Here is a 21,166-nt window from a genome sequence, read left to right on the forward strand (position 1 = left end):
AAACTGCTGACAAGCGGAAGCGCCAATAAGCCAACCAAAAGCACAGCTTCTCCAGCTTCTTAGCCACTCTCATAGCATAGTATAATGTGATCAATACCGTTCTACAGTTATGCGATTGCTAGCTGTCCGCTGTCCATGCAAAAGAAATAACTATATGGCGAAATAATAAGTCTACGGTGGCGCTGACGATTATATTCATCATTGATTTCGGCATTGCGCTTTTCAGTTATTTCATTCCGCCGGAATCTTGTAACAGATACGCCTGACTGACTCGGTACAGCTGGCGTAATTTTTGTGTGGCGGCAGCATACCTACCCAGTACCCATCCTCTTTAGCAGGCAGTGGTGCCACTCCTTGTGTTTTTACACTAGATTTAGTGTATTTTGACTTGACCTAGTGTTACAGCATAGTCGTTATAGTGTATCTATTATCAAAATTCTGCAAATTATTTTGATGTGTTTTGCATATACTTTGACTAATAATTATTACTATGCGTCTACACCTCTTGATTTAGCACAAGAACAAACCCCATAGGTAGATTGCCTTGCTGCCGCTCACGACACCTTCCCGACACGTCCGACAGTCGTCGACCATGTCTGCATTCGAGTCACATTGCAAAAATGACTTGACTTGACTCGGCGCTTCAGAAATGTGGATTGACTCGTGACTCGGAGCAAAAATTATTAGTCAATTTCAAGTCTTCAAGTAAACAGAGTCGATTAAATAACCGTATCTTATGTATGTTCTGATTGTTCGCGATACGCTGGTGTCACTTGTGAGAACAACCAGAGATTCACTGATTAAACGTTTCACTGGTCCTCCATTGTTGCATCACAAATAGATTGACCACAAACGAATTGATCATGCTTACGTTGTCGTAGCGTAGTAGATTAATCTAATCGCAACGGATCTCTGTTTCTGGGACAGCTCAGCTTTACTAATCATCTTGTATAATTTAAATCGAACGAATACAGTTTATGCGTTTATATTCTCATGAATGTATAGATGGGTAATGTATTGTACCATATCAATTTGTATCAACTTCTCGAGGCATGCAGCTATTATACAATTACGCAATCATGTATTTATTAGCAGTTCTATCTGTGCTTGAACGATTCAAAGCCTTTTTGCATGTATATTTAACTTTATATTCATTATTTGATTCAGGCATCTGTATTTCATACAGCTAGCAAAATGTAATGACTTTGAATGATTTCTCATACTTCGAAAATTCAATTTGACTTGAATTGTGACTTGACTCGTGACTTGACTTAACTTGACTCGACTTGACTCGAGTCTACTCCAAAAATTGAGTGACTTGACTTGACTCGAGTCAAAATGTGTAATGACTCGAGATGACTCGTGACTCGAAGGTAGTGACTTGATCCCAACACTGGACAATGTTTATTTTGCATTGCCACATTTTCTCACATTCCATTTTGAGGTCTGCGTATTTCGATTGTTTTTCTGGTTTTTTTTTATAATATAATTTGATCAGCTGTCTGATCTCAAAGACTACTCCAAGTCCTTTCGACTCCGCCTATCTTTTCATTGTGTCGCGGTTTTGTGATGTTTTGAAATGATGAAAGTATTAATAAACTGTACTGATACTGATACTGACCTTTTATAAATATAAAGGCGATGCGTATTGATATAAATAATATCATGTTTGGGAGTCCATTTTGAAGTTTACCAGGCCATGACTGGCAGTTTGTTATTCTGATCGTCATGTCAAGTGGGAAGCAGCGTTTGGTTATATTCACATCACACACGATTTCTTGAGAGTAACGTGGGAAACCCAATACATAAATATATATACGGCAACCTAATATCGTATGAATCCGTTTGGGCACATATTTTATCATCAGGCCGTATCATCGTAACAACTTTAATGAACATGACACTTATAGGCTATGGTACAGGACACAGTGGACTTGGAAACGACCAAAGCTACCACAGAACAAGATCGATCATCACGCGTCTAAAATTAACGATGCAAATATTACGTACATTAGGCTATATTGGTCTAGTGTGGTATAGCTAGTAGCGACCAAGATTTTGTACCCTTCGCGACTAATACTGTAAGACGCCCCGGCGTAACCGCTGCCATTACATAGTTGCAGATTAGCGGTTGGTGTAATTCCTTGCTTGAAACGCAAAATATGACAAAATTAAAAATCATTGGCACGCGAGTTGGTAATATTTTGACAATGCGCATGCGAAAGGTCCCCGACGCCCGGACTAGATTTTACCCATCCCTTATAATAGGCAGTGCGGTAGGCAGTGCGGTAAACAAATTCGGCGTTAAAAATTACGGCATTTTTGAAAAGGAAAATGCCACGCTCAAAGCTACACGCGACTAAAAGACAAAGTTAAAACATTTTATAAGTGTGAATTGGTTAGTTAGCATACGCATAGTTAGTTATTTTTCTACCCTCTTCGTCATTTGATATTGGCTCAGACCAGTGTTCAGATAAGTTCAGTCATTACTTAACTCGAGTCAGACTCGATTCAACATTTTCGTTTGACTTGACTTGACTCGTGTCACTTTGCAAAAATGACTTGACTTGCCTCGGCGCTTCAGAAATGTGGTTTGACTCGTGACTCGGAGCAAATTTTACGAGTCAATTTCAAGTCATCAAGTAAAGTGTAAACGGTACCGATTAAATCACTGTGTCTATATTGTATGTTGGGATCGTTCGCGATGCGCGGGTGTCACATGTGAGAGCAATCAGGCATTCACTGATCCTCCATTGTTACATCACAAAAAATAGACAACAAACGATATCGTCACAGTTTACGTAGCCGAAGTAGAAGCAATTGTAAATTAATCTAACAGTAACGTCTTCTTATACGACTCCGTGCTTGCATTGCGGAGAGCTCACTTTTACCAGCCCTGTTATATGATTCAAATCGAACAAATATAGTATATGCGTTTATATTCTCACGTGTGTACCAAATCCATTTGTTTCAACTTTTCGGGGCTCCGTATTCGATTTTGGCTGACAAATAGCAGACTGTTGCATGTGGCTATATACAGTTCCTCACTATTTTCTAGAAGTTGTACGTGTACGTGAGCGACACAGCACCTTTTTGCATGTATATTCAACTTTGTATTCGTTACTCGATTCAAGATTAATGACCAGCTAGCAAAACGTAATGACCTTGGATCATCTTCATCAATTGTACTTGGCAAATTTAATTGACTTATTGATTAATTCGAGTCACCTCCAGAAAACGAGCGACTAGACTCGATGAGTCACTTTCGCAAGCCGATTGGACTTGACTAAGAGTCCATATGTCCAGTATCCCGCCGGCCATCCGACAGTCGACGAGCATGTCCACATTCAAGTCGAAATACAAGCAATTACTACTAAATAAATACAGTCCATCCTCAAGATTACCGGACCACGACTGACCTATCGATCTCGCTTCCCATGACATGCCGCCCTATTTATTGTCGCTTTCTTTTTCTATACTATCTTCTTTACTTTCATTCAGAGTGCATGCCTCCTCTTTATATCGCCTAGGCCAAGGTGGGTGTCAGATTCCATAGACTGCTCCTTGTCGCTTCGACACCTTCCTGTCTTTTCATTGTATCGCATTTTTTGTGGTGTATTGAACTGATAAAATTGCTAATAAACCAATGATGAATGATGATGATGATGATATGTCCATGACTCGGGATCACTCGTGGCTCGAGGGTAGTGATTCAAATCGCAAAACTGTCTCGACTAAATGGCTTGAGAGCAATTAGCCTAAAAATATTTACGGCTCCACAACACTCGATTAACACTTGTCAGCCTGCTGCAAAATGTTCCAGTGGGTCAAACTTCGCACACCCTGGTTCAAGACTGGACGGAAGGAACTGTTGCTATCCTAAGCAGGTGTAACCCCTTAGCAGGTGTAACCCCTAAACAGGTGTAACCTAGGTCACATTTCCAGCTGACTTCCGACTGCCCACCAGATAACAGTATTCGGTTTGTAGGAACGTATATTCTAGGAATACTTCCTACGAAAGCAGCAATTTACATAATTATTAAATAGCGACAATGAATATGTATCCGCGTGTTCATGCTCAATGCTCCGGAGGTAGCATTCGCTCCCGACTTTCAGTCCTTCTCAATCGGAATATCCGTCCGAGGCGACCGCGCAGCCCCTCGCTCGTAGTCGAACCTGCATTCAACAGAATCACTATTTCCACGTCATTCGAGATACTCAGCTAATACCATACTGAATTTTAGGGTGCTGGAGTGACCTGTCCAGTGCTGTACTGAATCTTAGAGTGCTGGAGTTAATTGGCATTCAACCTTCCGTAGAAACAGGTATACAGATTTTCCGACAGAGATAACAAGAACTTGCGTTGGCACGGTCGTTGGAATGGGCGACCATCTAGGTTGGCAACTGTCCTTAACGAGATACCTCCGCCGTTTGTAGCGGTACATAGGACTCTTCTACTTTATACTTAGGACTGTTCTACTTCACTACATTATTCTTAAACCTAGCATCAGGTCGAAGAATGCAAGTTTGATACAACTAGAATACGCCATTATCAACGAAACGAATTCATTTCAGCAACTGCACATTTTTGCGGTGTTCGTCTGCAAGATGTGCCTTTTAAAAGTACCACATTACCGCGCGACTTCCAAGAACTCCTTGGGTAATTTTTTCAACTTCCTCGACAGTCCACTTCTACTTGGTATAAGCTACTTCTACTTGCAACAGGTACAAATTTCACCAGTCGTACACTCGTACTTGCAGCAACGGTACCAATTTCCCGCCTTTTTAATTAGCGATGGCAACGGGTTATGCACCAATAGCACTATATAACAACCCAACAGATCTAGTCAGACAAACCTAAATTTATCTCTTCCACAACGAAATCATTATCAAGACCTGGATCCTCGGGTGACAGAAGCCCGCTTGTGTCGGCAGGATTGGCAGCAGGCTCGAAACAGTATGTATCGCTCAGACTTGAAGATGATGAGCGCGAGCTCAAAGACGCATGTATCCCGCTGTCCTGTAAACACAGAGCTCAATATAGTCACATGGAAATATTAAAACCATGCGTTACGAACTCCGTCCCCAAGGTTCGGTTTCGGCAAGCGCTTGCGTTGTTCCTGGTAATTCGGATTCGCGAACGACGACGAGCCTAGAAACAGAGTATGTCAGCTACTTGAAGTTCTTAGAACTTCCCATATCCCGCGCAAACCTGCTTTCGAATCCACAACAATCCGTGACACTTTGCTGGCACTGTCTGCTGGTCTACCGTACTTCATGTTCATGTTCACAGGATAACGGCTTTTTCTGTGCGTGAAAGAACCAAGTAACACGATCACGGACTTGGTTACATGCAGGCTATACATTGTACACTACCTGGTCCACTTCCAGCATAGAACTGCACAAGCAAACGAGAGGAGAACCGCAAACACGGTCAGCACAGTCTGAGAAGCGGATAATCCGCGCCCGGCAGCTGATGGTGACACGCGAGAGGATGTCTGAAGAACATGTCGCGAGGCTGTGGTAACCTCGTTAGCTTCATCTTTCTCACAATCTCCTTCGCAAACACATCTGGTCCCTGCAGGGCAACGTCGGCAGTCAGGACACTTGCGTATCAATTGTAGACAATCAATATCATAAAAACCCACAAACCTCCGTCATCGATGGAAACGCACGTTTGCTTTGTCGAACACGCTGGACTGCAGACTTTCGGCGTCGGAAGAGGCTTTCCAACAGTAGTGTAAATTTCTTTTGGGTGTTTGAATTTGCCTCCACTGTGGATTCTCGATCCGCTAGCAATCTGACGACTGGGAACACATTCTTTCAATGCTTCATCCCACCCGCCGCTCGAACCGCATGTGATTTTCAATGATTTCATGTGTCCACCTTTTGTTGCTGTTTCAACAGGTCAAATATTCAGCGGATTACTTTGAGGTCTTATTAAATCCTGCTCACCTGACGAAATACGAAATCCGGCATGGCAATAGTAAGTAATTTCATACCCCACCGGATAGCCTATCACTTTTGGAAGAACTTTCGGGTACGAGATGGAATTTTCGATTTGCCCTGGGTTCGGGCATAGCGTCGACTTCTCGGCAGATTCGGTGCTCCGAACAGCGTACGGGCTTGTCGGCATTTCAACGTCGCTGGTGGTTGACGTAGGGATATATTGCCGTTTTGTTGACGTCGTGGAAGCCGCTATACGCGAGGAAATGGACTCTGTCACTGGTATTTCCGTCCTAGGCCAGGCGATATCAGTCGCTGATGCGGATACTGGGCTGGCAGGTTTTGGTAAAGACAGACACCGCCTCCCATCCTTGCTGAGTTGTTGGTTGTTCGAACACAAACATCGAGGCTCTAGTTTGACCGACTGTAACGATAGGACATCGCTAAAAGAGGATCCGGCGACTAGGACACAGATTCCGCGACACCCCGACGAATCGCAAGGATTTGTTCCTGAACATGAATGAAGCAACTCTTTACATCTTACTTCTCCAGTATAGGTCAGAAATTTTCGGGTCATGCTACCTAACGGATTGTATTGTATATATTCTACCACGCAAAATCGAGAGCCGTTAGCGAGACTTGATGCATTGTAGCCGACTGTCAAATGAACAAAACTATATGCAGTTGAGATTTTCTATGATACACATTCAATCCAGAAACATGTCCGGGTGTGCAGCAGGGATGGCGTGAACCTAGTCAAGGTTCAGGTTCGTGTGCACGCGAACCGTTTTGAAGGTTCTGTAGGAACGCAAACTTGAACCTCAGACGTCGCGTGACGTCATATTGCTAATTCCAACCCAACATTTCAGGGAAGCGATAGCACAGGTACAATTGTACGTGTTACCCAGCGATGACTCGGGCCGCTCAATGCCACAATGCGAAAGTACATATCGACATCTTGAACGCCGCGAAAATTATCAACTGGGGCAATTAACCAACACTCCCAATCGCACGGATTCATTTTTTTATGATACAATAAACATATGAAATCAAGATTGACCCCGTACGCCTACTGGATTTTTCATATCGGACAACGATATCAATTTCATTGATTGGTTGATTAAGCAGCATTTGCCGACTACCTACAGGTAGTGTATTTCGCTCTCGATGTTGTGATTGCGGGTGTCAAGCTCTCGGCAGAGAGTCACTAAAGACAAAACGCGAACGTGAATCTCGCGTTCACACCAGCCCTAGTGTGCAGTAGAATAATCGAAGTCATTTTTTGCGAAGTAGGTTACCAGTAATCAGCATTTACCAGTATCCTTGCGACGGTTGCATTCGAAACAAATGGCTGTTTACAACATGTTTTGAACAGTGTTTTGAACAAGTTTTGAGAGTTTTAAACGAAGGTCCCTTCCATAAACAGAATTTGTTCATTTCCAAGTTGCATAATTATGCCATAATTGTATACATACTTTCCTAGAAACATGTAGTAGTATGAGCTTACGGACGATTTACACCCGATATGACAGACGTATACGAAATTGAATGGTTTGAACGCTCGAAATGGGGACCGCCGACCGTGAAAATGCCGGATGACGATGTGGTGCTGGTGAAGAATATTTTCGGTCCGTATATGACAGGGGTTAGAAGCCCGTTTCGTCAAAGAGCCCTAGTTTCCCTATATTTTCAATTGTCAATGTCATTCGACTAGGACTGGGACATGTTTTAACCAAGGGCCACGTTTGTTTGAACATGTTCGTTTTGAATGCCACTCTACTTGGTGACTTAATATAGTAAGCTTATTCGCTTGTCGTATCACGCTATAATTATTTGTTGATTAGGACTCTCATGCGTCACTGCTAATGATGACCCGACCAGCGGTTTCAAAAGCAACGTGGTTCGCGGACCGGAATTCATGTTTGATCGCATTCTTACTGGCCTATGTATCGAATTGAATGAACTCTTCAAACATGATTCATCAGGTTCCATACCAGTCATATGTCTTTGCAGCACGGCATGAGAAATCCTGGCAACTCCCACTCTATGATTGCGTTGCTTGAGTATCTCTTTACTGTCGTGCAGGATATTCCGCTTCCCGTAAAGGTCGATGTCATGAACATTCCACGACCTGACTTCGCCGGCGAGCCTATCGGCAACGTACAGATGAGCTTCGAAGATAGAAACGGACGCGGGACTGATAGGAAATCTCCCGTTCTCCCGCGACATTATGACCTGCGAAAATACATTGTCCCGATGTTTGACGCACCACCGCAATGCATGATACCAACCCCCCGCTGCGATCCGTCGAGTTTGATGCTCTCCACCATCGCATTAGAATCGTCGCGACTCGCCCATATCACAGCGTCCTGCACCGCATCCACGATGACGTCGGTTGGCCTCAAGCTCCCGCCTTCAACCAAAACACGCGATTCGGAACCATCAGACCTGGCGACTAATATTCTCGGACCACGATACATTCCGCCATCATCAGCAACCAGGATCAACCTGCAGAAAACTATGTTACAGATGATATATTTCCGGTACACGCCTCTGTTCGATCACCCTTTTTGCGGATAAGCTGCTACGGAAACGGGATCATTCAAGCCATCAAGTACAGATGCGACGTCGGTAGACGTTTCCTTCAATGTGTCTGATAATTTCATGACGTATACCGCCGACCTCGAATGGGGCTTTTTCGTAGAAACGACGAGATTTTTCGAGAGCCAATCAACGCATACTGCTTTGGCTTTGAAATCTATTTGATAATTTTTCAACGTGAGCTTGAGCACTTAACTGCTGCGAGGAAGGCGTATCGGTCTTACTCAGATCAAAGGAGATGATATCCTGTTCTCCGTCGATAGCCTTCAATTTACCAGATGACTCCTCGGTCCAGAACACTGCAGAGATGTTCTCATACGGGGCGATATCCAAGATGCTGCTCAAGAGTGGGAATGGTTACACACGTCAAACTACGGGGGTCTCGATGTCCAACTGTCGAGACGTGGTTTGGTTGTATTGCACAGGTGGTTTTATTTCAGACTACACCTCCACTTCTACTCAAAATCAGTTGTGGGTAAAATACTTAGTCTTCGAGTATATGGTTTACATATGATTGCATCACTTTTTTATGAGTGCAGTTGTCACGACAACTGGGCGGAAGAACTACTTTTTATCACGATAACTGGAATATACTTTTCGAACATTCAACTATATTCTACGTTGGCACATACTGCCATTTTTGAAAATGCTACGTTCATTTGTTTAGAGAAGAAATTTACAGTGTTACTTCTACCAGAGAAGTGCTAGTACTAGAAATTATCGACGCCGTCAGGACGACTAGTCTGACGCCATGGCGATGCCTTCAGCTCGATGCATACGCTGCGTAGCAATGATGTTCAACCTATATTTTACCTCTCATTCAGGTCTTCGCATTCGTAGAGCTCATCATAGTACAGAGCTCGTTTGCCTGGATCCCTAATAGAGAGACTCCTGATACCCCGTCCGACTGCTACATAGAGCTTGGGAACTGCGTCTACAAGTGCATTTGTATTTCAAGACAGGGTTAACGCAAACAATCGCATTTGAACTTACCGTCGTCCGCTTTACAAGTGTAATTATTCGCATCAATGGAGTATCCGTCCGCGCACGTGCAACGGAATGATCCCACAGAGTTTTCGCAATATTGGCTGCAGATGTGTTTGATACCAGCGTAGAACAATGCTTCCAATTTTTTTTCGTTATGGATGTTGCTCGAGAGCATCTCCGCGCATTCGTCGATGTCAATGCAGCTGACTACGTCGTCGGACAATCTAATACGGCGTCGATAGCCGATTTTGAATTGGACTGTTGATTACAAAATATGATCAACTTACGTGTAGCCCCAGGAGCAGGTGCAGTGAGCTCCAACTGGTGTCTCGTGACAAATCTGCTCGCACTTTAAGGACCGCGATATGCCAGCTGCAGCACTGCTACAAAGTTTCGCATGACATAAACCGGCTTCGTCGGAACCATCATAACAATCTTCGAAGCCATCACACACAACGTCCCAAGGCAGGCATCCATCGTCTCCTCGACACGAGTACAGTCCATTAGGACAGGTCGCTGAAAATGAGCGCCACCAATAGAATATATACGACTTTCATTGAGTACTGCAACATACAGTTTGAAATGTTTATTTCCTTGCAGGCTAGCTCATCCTCTCCCTCGTCACAATGCTTCAAACCATCGCATCGCCATATGGGATCCAAACACCACGCCTCACCGTTGAGCTGGCATCTGCAAGGTTACGTAATTATATGCAAACGGGAGGACTTGTTACGTTCGTTAGGCCTGAACAAGGCAGATGGACAATAGGAGTGCTCAAAAGTGTCTTTTTTTTTCTCAAATTGTACTGGCTACTTGATAAAATTGTTCCGTTACCTTATTTAAGCCTACACAACAAGTTTGGTTCAATTACAGCCAGTAGCCGCATTGCCACAGGAGAAGAAAGTTTCTATTCACTACATAAAAAAACAATTTCAACATTTTCTGTTCACCCATCAAAGTGTTAGGTTGTCTACAGAAAATCCTTGAATTATATATTATAGTTGCTCCCACCGTAAATACCATTTTATTCAATTCTAAATTTTTCGACGGCAATAACTCCACCTCCAACCAGGTGTTCTACAGAAAATCCTTGAATTATTCATGATAGTTGCTCCCACCGTAAATACCATTTTATTCAAATCTAAATTTTTCGACGGCAATAACTCCACCTCCAGTGCTTGGAATTGAGTCAAATTTCTTGAACATCGTTTCTATAGACAACCTAACACTTCATGGGGTGAACAGAAAATTTTGAAATTTTTTTTATATTAATTTTTATACAAGAAATGAAAACTTTGTTCTCCTGTAGCAATGCGGCTACCGGTTGGAATTGGAACCAAATTTGGTGTGTAGGCTTAAATTAGTTAACCTAAGAACTTTATCAAGTAGCCAGTACGATTTGAGAAAAAGTCATTTTTTGAGATCACCCCTATAGCGAGTAGCGACCTCAAATCCCATCATTTGTGGTCTTCGTGCGTGCTACACCGAAATCATGTGGGCAACGTTACACAAATGCTCATTACCGTTAGAAAGTTGTTGCGATAAGCTATTACACGAAGTTATATCCGAAGCTACGTACGGAAGCGAATCATCGTCACATTGACAATCCTTTTCGTCCGAGCCATCATTACAGTCGCGTTCCCCATCGCATATCCACGATTGCCAGACACACATGTGATCGGATTGACAGACGAAGTCACATTGCTGACCAGAATACTTCGGGTTGCTCGCTATAATCGTATTCTGCAGTGGAATAAAATATCGAACAATTAACTAAAAATGTGAAAGCGGTTTGGACCGGTATAACCTCATCGCATCTGGGCAATGAGCATTCGCGTAGTCAGGCAGGACGAATATTTCCGAGGAGCACAGACATGTGAATGTGACGTCACATGACTATTGTGATGCAATGAAAACGAATGGTCCTCATGAGCTAGTCGAAAAATGAGGCGGCAATAGTGTCAAGTCGCGTGTCTCTTGATGTTATCACACTTTACAATGTGTCCAACCCGATTTCGAACTTTGTACCAATAACGACATCCAATTGGTATACCAAACTAAATCTCATGTGCGTTCACCGTTCATAAATAAGAATCTGTTGGTGAATGCAAACTAATTCCGAACAAATTTGAATACATTTCAATTACTTCTGTACGGCAAGTTGAAAGCCGTGTGCTGAGAACAGAACGAACTACATCCCTGGGATGTATCTCTATAAGAATTGGTGTATTCGACTCATTTACACCTGTTGAAATGGGTGTGAATGCACCTCCTGATAACTGGTAGTGCTGTTGACCTGATTTACAACCCTACATTGTACGGCTAACAAATCCAGTATTCTATAAATACTGATCATTAATAATGACTAAACGAGTACGAGGAGTAGCCTATATGACTAGTCATATCCAGTGCACTGCTCATTACTATACCGAGCAAACTGCGGGGTCTTCGTCGGAGGTATCGCCATCGAGACAGTCGACTTCCCCATTGCACTTGAAGCTCTCGTGGATGCACCTCGAGTTGTTGCATCGAAACATCCCGGACTTGCAAGTCTTGTAGCCTGGGGTGACAAAAGCCGACATTGTAAGCGATTTACGTTGCCCGAAATGATAACACTCGACGTCCTATACTCACGGCAGTTGGATGGGGATTCATCGGATCCATCCGTGCAGTCTACCTGGTCATCGCATAACCAGTCGCCGTCAATTTCTTTTCCATCGTCGCACGCCCATGCTAGAACGTTATGATATTATCTCGTGTTCCGAGCTAAATACCCCGACTTATAGCACAGTACTTACAGGTTACCGCGGGAATCAACGAGACCACGGAAATCCACACCAGCAGGCGACACATTCTACGTTGGTGACCGCGTTAACTGATAAACAAAACAACTGAACCCAAGGTACATGAAATGAAGAATGATCCGTGTTGGATTCTCATGCGCCTGAAACGATTGCTTCGCCCGTGGTAGGTACAATCATATAATTAGTAATTCGCGTCAACCAATCAGTCGTTCTTCGTCACTCGATTGAGTTGGCGCTCAACGAACCAGATTGACAATACGAATTTACATTTGGTAACCGATCCACAATGCAGAGCCCGTGTATCAGCGGTTCTCAACCGGGGGTCCGCGGAGTAGTAGAACTCACATGAACAGAATGACCGTCTGAGATGATATATCCTACTGCGCAGCCTCATTTTAGTTGCTAAATTGCCAAAAGCTTACTGATGCAAATATTTTGCTGTATGGAGGTGTCTTGTTGGAGATTGTGTAAAAATAAAAAGTTTGATCAGTCAATCATCTGGTGACTTGGAAATGTTTATAAAAATCCTTTTCTCCTGTGATATACATAACCATTTTTTACATATTAACTTCAAGATGACCTACCAGATAGAAATCACCAGGCTGGACGGTATATGTTCAATGAAAAAATTACTTTGTCAATTTCGGTGCTATATTTGTTGCGATCACACCCAAATGTGTCGTCGAAAGCGTTACGCAATACGTTACGTTATTACATTCGCCATCACCTCTCTTTGTGAAAACGGATTTCAACAATCGTTTATACCAAATCGAAGGCGCGGATTTTCAAGACACGACCTCGCATTTCAAAACATTCAGCTTCAGAATTCAATTTTAATTAATAAAAGTATTTCCAATTTCTACATAAATAAAAGGCCATGACATTTTTCTCAAGAAGGTCAGTGGTCATTTCGTTGCTGTTTATTACTGTCCTACAGTTGTTATTTGCAAGGGCCAGAAAACGGTCGCACGATAAAAGAGCTAAATTTGAAGTGAAACTTTGGGGCAGTTGCAGAATTCGCCTTGAAATATAAAGTCAACACAATTTCTACATAAATAGTACGATTGATTTTCGAGAAAAGTCATTTTGTAGCTGTTTATCACTAGCCCACAGTTATCATTTGCAGAAGACAGATGACGATTGCACGATAATTGAGCTAAATTTGAACTAAAATTTCGGGGGGTCCGCGGGGTCCGTGACGGCTCAAAAGGGGCCCGCGAAGACAAAAAGGTTGAGAACCACTGCTGTATAGGGTATATATCAGCCTACTATCTACTCACAGGAACATCCTACACAGAAAACGGTCGCTGCTTATTGGCAGAAACCGCCACTCACAACATGTCCTGTTCCTGGCTCGTGGACAAACTATACAAGACTTAACGAAATAGGAAAATAACCGCTGTTTATATCGTTATATAGGCTTACTATCTGAAATTTTGCGAGATGCAATTTAGCCAAATGCCGTGTAAGCGATAGATGAAGATGGAACACCGATCTACCGCGAACCGCAGCCGTTCTAGTTTCACCGTCATATGCTACATACTTGATCGAAATACAATACAATATTTTTACAACAATGCAATCTCGTCCATCAAAATGTAGATATCACGTCGTGTGAATTGCGACATTTAACTATGGCGACTCTTGGTCACGTCGACACGGGAGTGTGAAGTCACGTCACCACGGGGACATTTGAGCATGCGGGTTTAATTTTAAAATCGGAACCTATACCTGGTCACACTTGATTTATGGTGAATTCGAATGCATCATGCACCAGGGGTAGAGTACGGGTTAGAGGCGGGGCTGTAAAGTCATATGCTCACTTGTGGCACGCTTTATGTGTCCACACCACATGCACTTGTGTCCCTACGCCATATCTCCCCGCGGTCGTGTGTGCCAACTGCCCATGTTCATTAGTCTCCATGCTCAAGAATAATTATGCGGAATTGTCGCATCGCATGCTCTCTTAGCGAAAATAGTGTGTATTCACACCCAAAGGGTGGTACACGAAAACAGTACCCAACTCAGAATTTTATACCGCGGTCACAAATCCTCCGCGCTCATACCTTCCTATACGTTCCAACGTACAAGCCTCATTTGGACTATTATGTTGTGTTTGATCTAAACCGTGGTGTAAATCTGAGGTATAGGTTCAGGTTTCGGGTAACATGGGTGTATATTCACACCCATACATCACAGGTGGTACACGGATCCAAATAAACACTTTATCGTTAAGAGGGTGTTCCACCGTCGTTTTTAATTTAGTTGAAAGTACAGATGTCGGCCAACCACTGTAATCGCTGCTGATGACTTACGATCCGAGTATTTGTAGAAACTGCGATGGACACCATTCGCTTTGTCCTCTTAGTTACATCACAATACTTTCATCTCTTAAACCTCTATTATTACTAGACACTTCACTAGGATGACCATGACCATTGCCGACCAAGGACCAATCATTTGGTGGCGATTTTTTCTGTCCGTAACATAATCGAAATTCCCTGGATCCCAAATATATAGGCGACATTTGTTCTGTTTTTGTAATGGAATCTTTACAGACTATTTATAGTTTTCGACACATCGCTGGTTTAAAATGTTAATGACGCGGTCTAAATTCTCAAAGGTTGAGAACTAACGAACACTGGCGTAGCCAAGGAGGGGCGAAAGGGGCGGTCGCCCCTCCCAAATTGTTTGAAAAAGTTTCGCAAAATCAATAAATATTACAGTATTTTGGGGCAGATGAATGTAACCTAAAATTTTTTTCGCGCTTCGCGCCATTTAGTGTCAACACATGTATTGATTTTGTTAAAGGTATTCCGAAAAATAAATTCTACCGCAAATACCCACAGTTGTATTTATCTGCATTCTCAATTATGAGAATAGCACAGGACCAGTATAGATACACTGGTAGCCCGAGGTCGTTGAGTTGATTGAGTCTAGGGGTGTTAGTCAAGTATGGGGCTGGGGACTGTTAGCCGTCAATTTCTGTTCCGGAACACACGAAGACATATAGAGTATAGGCTACACGCGACTCTGCAAAGTGCGCTCCCAAAATGATTGACGGTCATAACACCGACGCGTGTATTCCGAATATAGATTTTCGGGTGCATAAATGGCTGGCGCCTAATGACTCCGTACCTGCAATCAGACCCCTTTGACATAAATGGGTTTGACATAGGAAAATATCGCCACCTCCCGTTAAAAAGGGTTAATATAAAATCGCACGAGTCTGATCAAAGGAGCTTTTTTAATTGGTTTGGTATGTATCAGCGATTCCAATCTTTGAAGTAGCGTCAATCTTTACCAGAGGTTACTAAATAACCGTGCTTCCACGAAGTAATTAATAAGAATGGCAGCACTTGCTCATATACACGCGCGCACCAATATTATTGATCAAATTCTTTCATTTATTGGAAAATAATTACGCTCGGCGGTGCGACTAGGCCCGAAATGCACACTGATGGTTCATCACCGCCTAATACAAGTTGTAGCTGGCAACTGGAAGTTTTCATAGGGTATGTGTGTGTGTGTGTGTGTGTGTGTGTGTGAGTCTAAGAATCGTATGTATAAAAGGGTAGTGATGAAAATGGGCAATGGAAGGATGTACGGTTCTGCGAGGTGTTTCCACAGGGGAGCTCACCTAAACTCATTAACACCCCGTTTTAAAAAATGTTTTTTTTTCTTCTGGCTACGTGGGTACGAGCCTGCGTGTGAGTGATCTTTTGAATGGTCCCAGCATTCTCCGCAAGTCTTGACGTGTAACAACAATAAATGACAACTATGTCCTGCCCGGCAGCCACCCTCTAGAAATTCATAAATATAGTCTCGCCGTGTGGTATGAACGATATAGATCAAGATGCATCATTAAGTGCCCCCTGAATGTTCTATGAAACCACTTATATCAGCCCTACCGGTAAATATGACAATTGAAACGTATTTGCAATATGGAAGCAACAATATAAGGATCCAATTTCATTCATTGAACATGAAAATTTTTCGCGTTTCGCGCGAAGGTGTTGACGCCTGATATTTCCACAATCATTATATTATCACATCACTTTATATCTGTAAGTGGAATATATAAAGATCGCCCCAGATGTTGTGTTAATCATCCAATAAGGGTCCAAGACCATCAGGGAAACCGTGGAAATCTTCTACCAAGAATTATACGGTAAAGAGAATACAGATAAAAACACTGAATCTCTCTTTTTTAGCTTCCAAAAAAATCAAATGAGAGAAGACCAAAGAGAAAAAATGGACGCTGAGATCAAGGAGGAGGAGTTACGGATGGCAATCCTACAACAGAAGAAAGGAAAAACCCCGGGCGGGGACGGAATTAGCTCCGAGTTCTACGTGCAGAATCTAGAAACAATCGCGAAAGACCTGACCGAGGTGCTAAATGACATATACATTTTACAGAGAGTTCCAGGATCCCTGGCAAAAGGGGTAATAAAAGTCATCCACAAGAAGGGTGAAAGGGACAATATCGAAAATTACCGCCCGATTACGCTCCTCAACGTTGACTACAAAATTCTCACAAAGATCTTGTCGAACCGCATGAAGGCCTTGCTCGCGACCGTGACTCACGAGCACCAATTTGTCAATCCGCCAAGGACAATAAACGAACTCAACCTCCTAATACGGGAAGTGGCGTCGGACATGAAGCAGAATGAGTCAGGTGCGATACTGTCGGTTGATTTCAGAAAAGCTTATGATTCAGTAGACCATGAATTTATGCACGATGCAATTAAAAAAGCCGGTTTCGGGACAATTTTCCAGAACTTCATTAAAAGGGTATATAAGAACGGAACGGCAACAATCTCGCTGAACGGGATAACAGGAAGAGAAATCAGCATCGAAAAAGGGATCAAACAAGGTGATCCCATATCAATGTTCCTCTTTACTCTAGTTACAGAGCCCCTGCTGCAGAGGCTAAACGCGGAAATAAAAGGGTATCGGCTCACCAGCTACAGAAACAGGATAACTACACCTTCGTATGCTGATGACGTCACCGTGACCCTCGCCAAGGAGGAGGATGCCGAGAGGGCCGTCAAAATAATAGAGCAATTCGGAAGAGCAAGCGCGCTAAAGATCAACCAAAGGAAGACCATGGCAATCAGCTTTGAAAGGAAAAAAAGCAGAAGCATACAAAAGCAAATAAGATGGGTTAAAAAAGTCGAAATCCTAGGGAACACCATAGCCCACGAGACGAAAGACGAGGAGAAACCATGGAGGAAATCGGTGGACACGACGAAGAAGCTCATGAAAGATCTCGAAAACATGAACCTGGAAAGGTTTGAAAAAATTCTAATAATAAGAACGAATATCTTACCCATGTTCACGTACATCGCAGCAACCTCCAGGTTTCCCCCGGCGCAGCGAGCCAGGTTCAAACGACATCTAATGAGTTTCCTCTTTCAGAAGCACGATAAGATCGAGTATGAGAAGCTAATACAGCCGACAACCAAGGGAGGCCTCGGCCTGATCGACGTCCCAAGGATTCTAGATCTAATATACATGAAGCCGGCTATCCACTTCCTGCGTAAGAGCGGACAACCACCGGACACGGAATGGGAGAACCGGCTTGAGAATCAGCTCGCCATAACACTCCGCAGGTATGCAAAACACCGATTGTCTAATTCCAAGGCACATACCTTTCAGCCCCTACAACATTGGAAGAGGATCAGCGGGAAAATGACGGAACTGCAACTCAACCCAGAGGATATCAACAAAAAGGATACATACAAAATCACTATGGTCAGGAACCATGCAAGATCTATTCAGGAGATGGAGGGCCCGAATTGGGATAACATCCAGAACCCGACTCTCACCCACCAGCAGCGAAGACACAATTGGGAGATCCAGCACCACCTGCTTCCAACAAGGGATCGCCTATATACAAGGTCGGCCGCACACACGTCACACTGTTCCTTCTGTCATAGCAATTTCGAAACTCACACCCACCTCTTTACAGGCTGTCAGAAGATTAAACCTGTTACAAGCATGTTTTTAGATCTGTGGTCGGAGGTAACTGGGGACGCAAGGCAGCCGATAGAAATCCGAACTATCGTAAACATGCACCCACAACAACCCACTCAAGACAGTAATAAAGCATCCTTGCTGGTACTAATTTCCATTCTCAAACAGGCAATATGGACAGCCAGGAATAAGAACATCCACGGCACGCCTGGAATCGACGCGAAATGGATCAGGGACTCTACGCTGAGAAGAATGGAAAGAAGACCGCGGAATGGGGAGGATGATAGAACGGAGGAGATACTGAAGAAAATCAAAGAACGGGCGCGCGCGCTGCGATAAAATGCTTCGAAAATTAACTATTTTGGAAACTCACCAAGCCCTAATTAATCGCGACTGCCCACTTGCGGCCACTCCGAATGTCCCGGCGAGCAGACGTTACCGACACGAAACCATCCTTCTCCGCCAAAATCCTCCTTGCAAAACCCCGCCGATACTAAATGGGCAAATCTCCAGGCTTAGACCCGCACACAACCCCATGAATCTAATCCTGTATGTTTTGTCTATGTAATTGCATGTAAAATATCCGAAAAACCCCGTAGCCTCAGGCAATTGTTAGTAAAATTTATGTTCTGCATCTTTATTTATATTACCATTGTGGCAATATTTATTTATTATTTTCATATGATGCAATAAACTCTTAAAAGTTGGGTCCAAGACCATCATTGATTCATTGTTACCTATCTTTAATACTTTGTCATTGAGGGGCCCCCAGCAAACACAAAACCGTAAAAGGATCATCCGGGATCATCTCGATTAGGTTCTGATTTTCTAAGTGTCGAGGGAATGTCTAAAATACGTAGTAGGATGGTCTTGTGGTTATATTCAATCAGAATAAATTCATACTCGGTGTTGTTCCATCTCATGCATTAGGCTTCGTTATATCCGGTAGTTAACCTAATAATGCAAATTTTCTATCTCTCGCGGGTACGACTAAAATACGTAGAAAGGATGACTTTGTCGGTACATTCAATCACGATGAATTCTATCCGGTTTTGTTCGATCTCATGCGGTAGCTTCGTTCTATCCATTAGAAAACAATGTTCTCCCTTCGTTTTATTGCGTGAGGATGTCACCGGTGTTGTATATTCGTGTTGTTGCTCTAAGGTCGAATAGTTTTGTTTTCCTCTGATATATATGATCTTCATTATATATATATTCGCTCTTTCGGTAATCTCGCATGTTCAACGAGTATGGTTAATAGTTTTATTCAGAGAATAACTAAATAAGTGATATGTTGTACGTTTAGGAATATGATTATCGATGCGTGACTTCTAGAATATTTCGGCGATTCAAATTTTACGTCATCGCGCCATACAAAGATTTGAAGCGCAACAGGTCGCAGCCAGGCATAGTTCGCTCTTTCTGTATGGTAAATGCCGTAAATATATAGGAATTGTGACTGACTGAGGTAGCGGGTTAAAGGTATATATGCAGTAGCATATAGCTTATGGGGTATTTCGAATTGCCTGTAGTATATGACGCCTAGAGCCGTTTGACTTTCTGCAAAACAGGTGTAGACAACTATAGAAAAGTTTCAGCTTTTCCAGGTTAGAATTAGAGCTAAACCGTTTTTCCGAATTAGATTACAATTATATTGCTGGCATTTCGCTCTAATTTAGTGAAATTAGACCACTATAATTCGCTTCAAACATCTGAATTACCGGTACCTATACCTACGGTATATCATAATATTTATGCTTGAATTTTCTAGGTATATAAGTCATATAGATACATTCCTGTAGAACACTGATTCATGATTTTATAAAAGTTGGTGCAAGAATGGACATTTTCAACTTGATGTTGATTAATGGAGCAAAATTTGATATTTGAGTGCAATTATACCTCGAATCCAGTGACAAGATTATTAATCGTTGAAACCAAACGCAGCTTGATTATGTTGGCCCAGAGAATTTGGCTAGCCAGACCATATTGATGGAATATGGTCACAGTAAGATAATATTTTGAGCTATTTTACATTAACTTTCCAACATTTGATTCGATATGTCCACTAAAACAGTTGTTATTCTGCTTTCGAATAAGACCTTAATTGCTGGTTTCAATGGTAACTGTGTTTGTCAAAGGCTGCAAAGGTAATTTCTTTTCCTTGTTAGATGTTTATTTGTTTGTTTGTGGTGTTCATGGTGGTGGTTCGACTACACTGGTCATTTTACACCAGGCTGGTTCTTATTATTATTATTCCGTATCTGCCCGATTACCAGTGAACTCGGCACTTAGTGAATTCGGCCGCACAAACTCGGCACTTGGTGAATTCGGCCGTGGTAGATCTCGTAGCGGTACCGGTCACCATGATTGGTTACTGGAATGTTTGCCAGTGAACTTGGCACTTTGAGTGGTTGTCAATGTTGTACGGCGGTCAGGGCATGCGTAGATCACACAGTCACGGCGTGATTAGATCACAGATTGCGTAATTGCGGGAAATAACGCGACGCTCTTCACTTGGTGAACTCGGCCCTTGGAGGAATTGGCACTAGAACACCTTCGCATTAGAAATGCATTTAGTATGAATGAACAGTATCAAAAAGGAAATTTAAACGTGTCGTGGCTCGTGGTAGATCTCGTAATCTTGGGATCCTTCAACCGTGTTATCGAGACACCCTAATCCCAGAGTGGAATCGTCTCTCCAAAGGCAAAAAATAATTTATTTTGACGTGATCATGCGAAACATTTGTTGATGAGGAACACTGGCTTGTCGTGATCGATAAACGAAGAAGCGCCGCTTGATGTTCCACAGTTTTGATCTCACATACAACGCCAAGATCCATCTTCTC

At 42.8% G+C, this 21,166-nt stretch overlaps 2 protein-coding genes across 4 annotated transcripts in view; one reads left to right on the plus strand and one right to left on the minus strand.

Moving 5' to 3' along the window:
* Nucleotides 1-21,166, plus strand: part of LOC145433754 (ribosomal RNA-processing protein 7 homolog A-like) — an 84,701-nt gene that overhangs the window by 16,473 nt on the left and 47,062 nt on the right. Inside the window, exon 1 of one of the 3 annotated variants that reach the window (XR_013913183.1) lies at nucleotides 19,139-20,467. The exons of the other annotated variants lie outside the window; for them this stretch is intronic. The gene's annotated coding sequence lies outside the window, so the exon portion shown is untranslated. Of the gene's footprint in view, nucleotides 1-19,138; nucleotides 20,468-21,166 lie in introns of those variants that run through there. 3 annotated transcript variants of the gene reach the window in all.
* LOC145433743 (vitellogenin receptor Yl-like) lies at nucleotides 3,977-12,491 on the minus strand. The gene is made up of 19 exons (XM_080310942.1): nucleotides 12,333-12,491; nucleotides 12,169-12,267; nucleotides 11,964-12,094; nucleotides 11,114-11,277; nucleotides 10,109-10,224; nucleotides 9,822-10,050; nucleotides 9,541-9,758; nucleotides 9,361-9,481; nucleotides 8,772-8,884; nucleotides 8,512-8,704; nucleotides 8,238-8,454; nucleotides 7,941-8,181; nucleotides 5,956-6,456; nucleotides 5,653-5,895; nucleotides 5,377-5,578; nucleotides 5,213-5,307; nucleotides 5,079-5,152; nucleotides 4,858-5,020; nucleotides 3,977-4,176 (listed from the first exon to the last, which is right to left on the minus strand). Exons 1-19 carry the CDS (start codon nucleotides 12,385-12,387, stop codon nucleotides 4,079-4,081), a joined length of 3,273 nt encoding a protein of 1,090 aa, XP_080167068.1. The 5' UTR covers nucleotides 12,388-12,491; the 3' UTR covers nucleotides 3,977-4,078.

Source organism: Botryllus schlosseri, chromosome 2 (genome assembly GCF_051294905.1).
Source record: "Botryllus schlosseri isolate E-star chromosome 2, Bs_hap1, whole genome shotgun sequence".
NCBI lineage: Eukaryota > Metazoa > Chordata > Ascidiacea > Stolidobranchia > Styelidae > Botryllus > Botryllus schlosseri.

What these genes read in the sequence shown, in the direction of transcription:
- LOC145433743 (XM_080310942.1), bottom strand. Translation starts at nt 12,387, where the DNA reads ATGTGTCGCCTGCTGGTGTGGATTTCCGTGGTCTCGTTGATTCCCGCG. An exon ending in CACTTGTAAAGCGGACGACG is followed by an intron (nt 9,482 to 9,540) that starts GTAAGTTCAAAT and finishes ATGCACTTGTAG; the next exon opens with ACGCAGTTCCCAAGCTCTAT. An exon ending in GCAGCTTATCCGCAAAAAGG is followed by an intron (nt 8,455 to 8,511) that starts GTGATCGAACAG and finishes AGTTTTCTGCAG; the next exon opens with GTTGATCCTGGTTGCTGATG.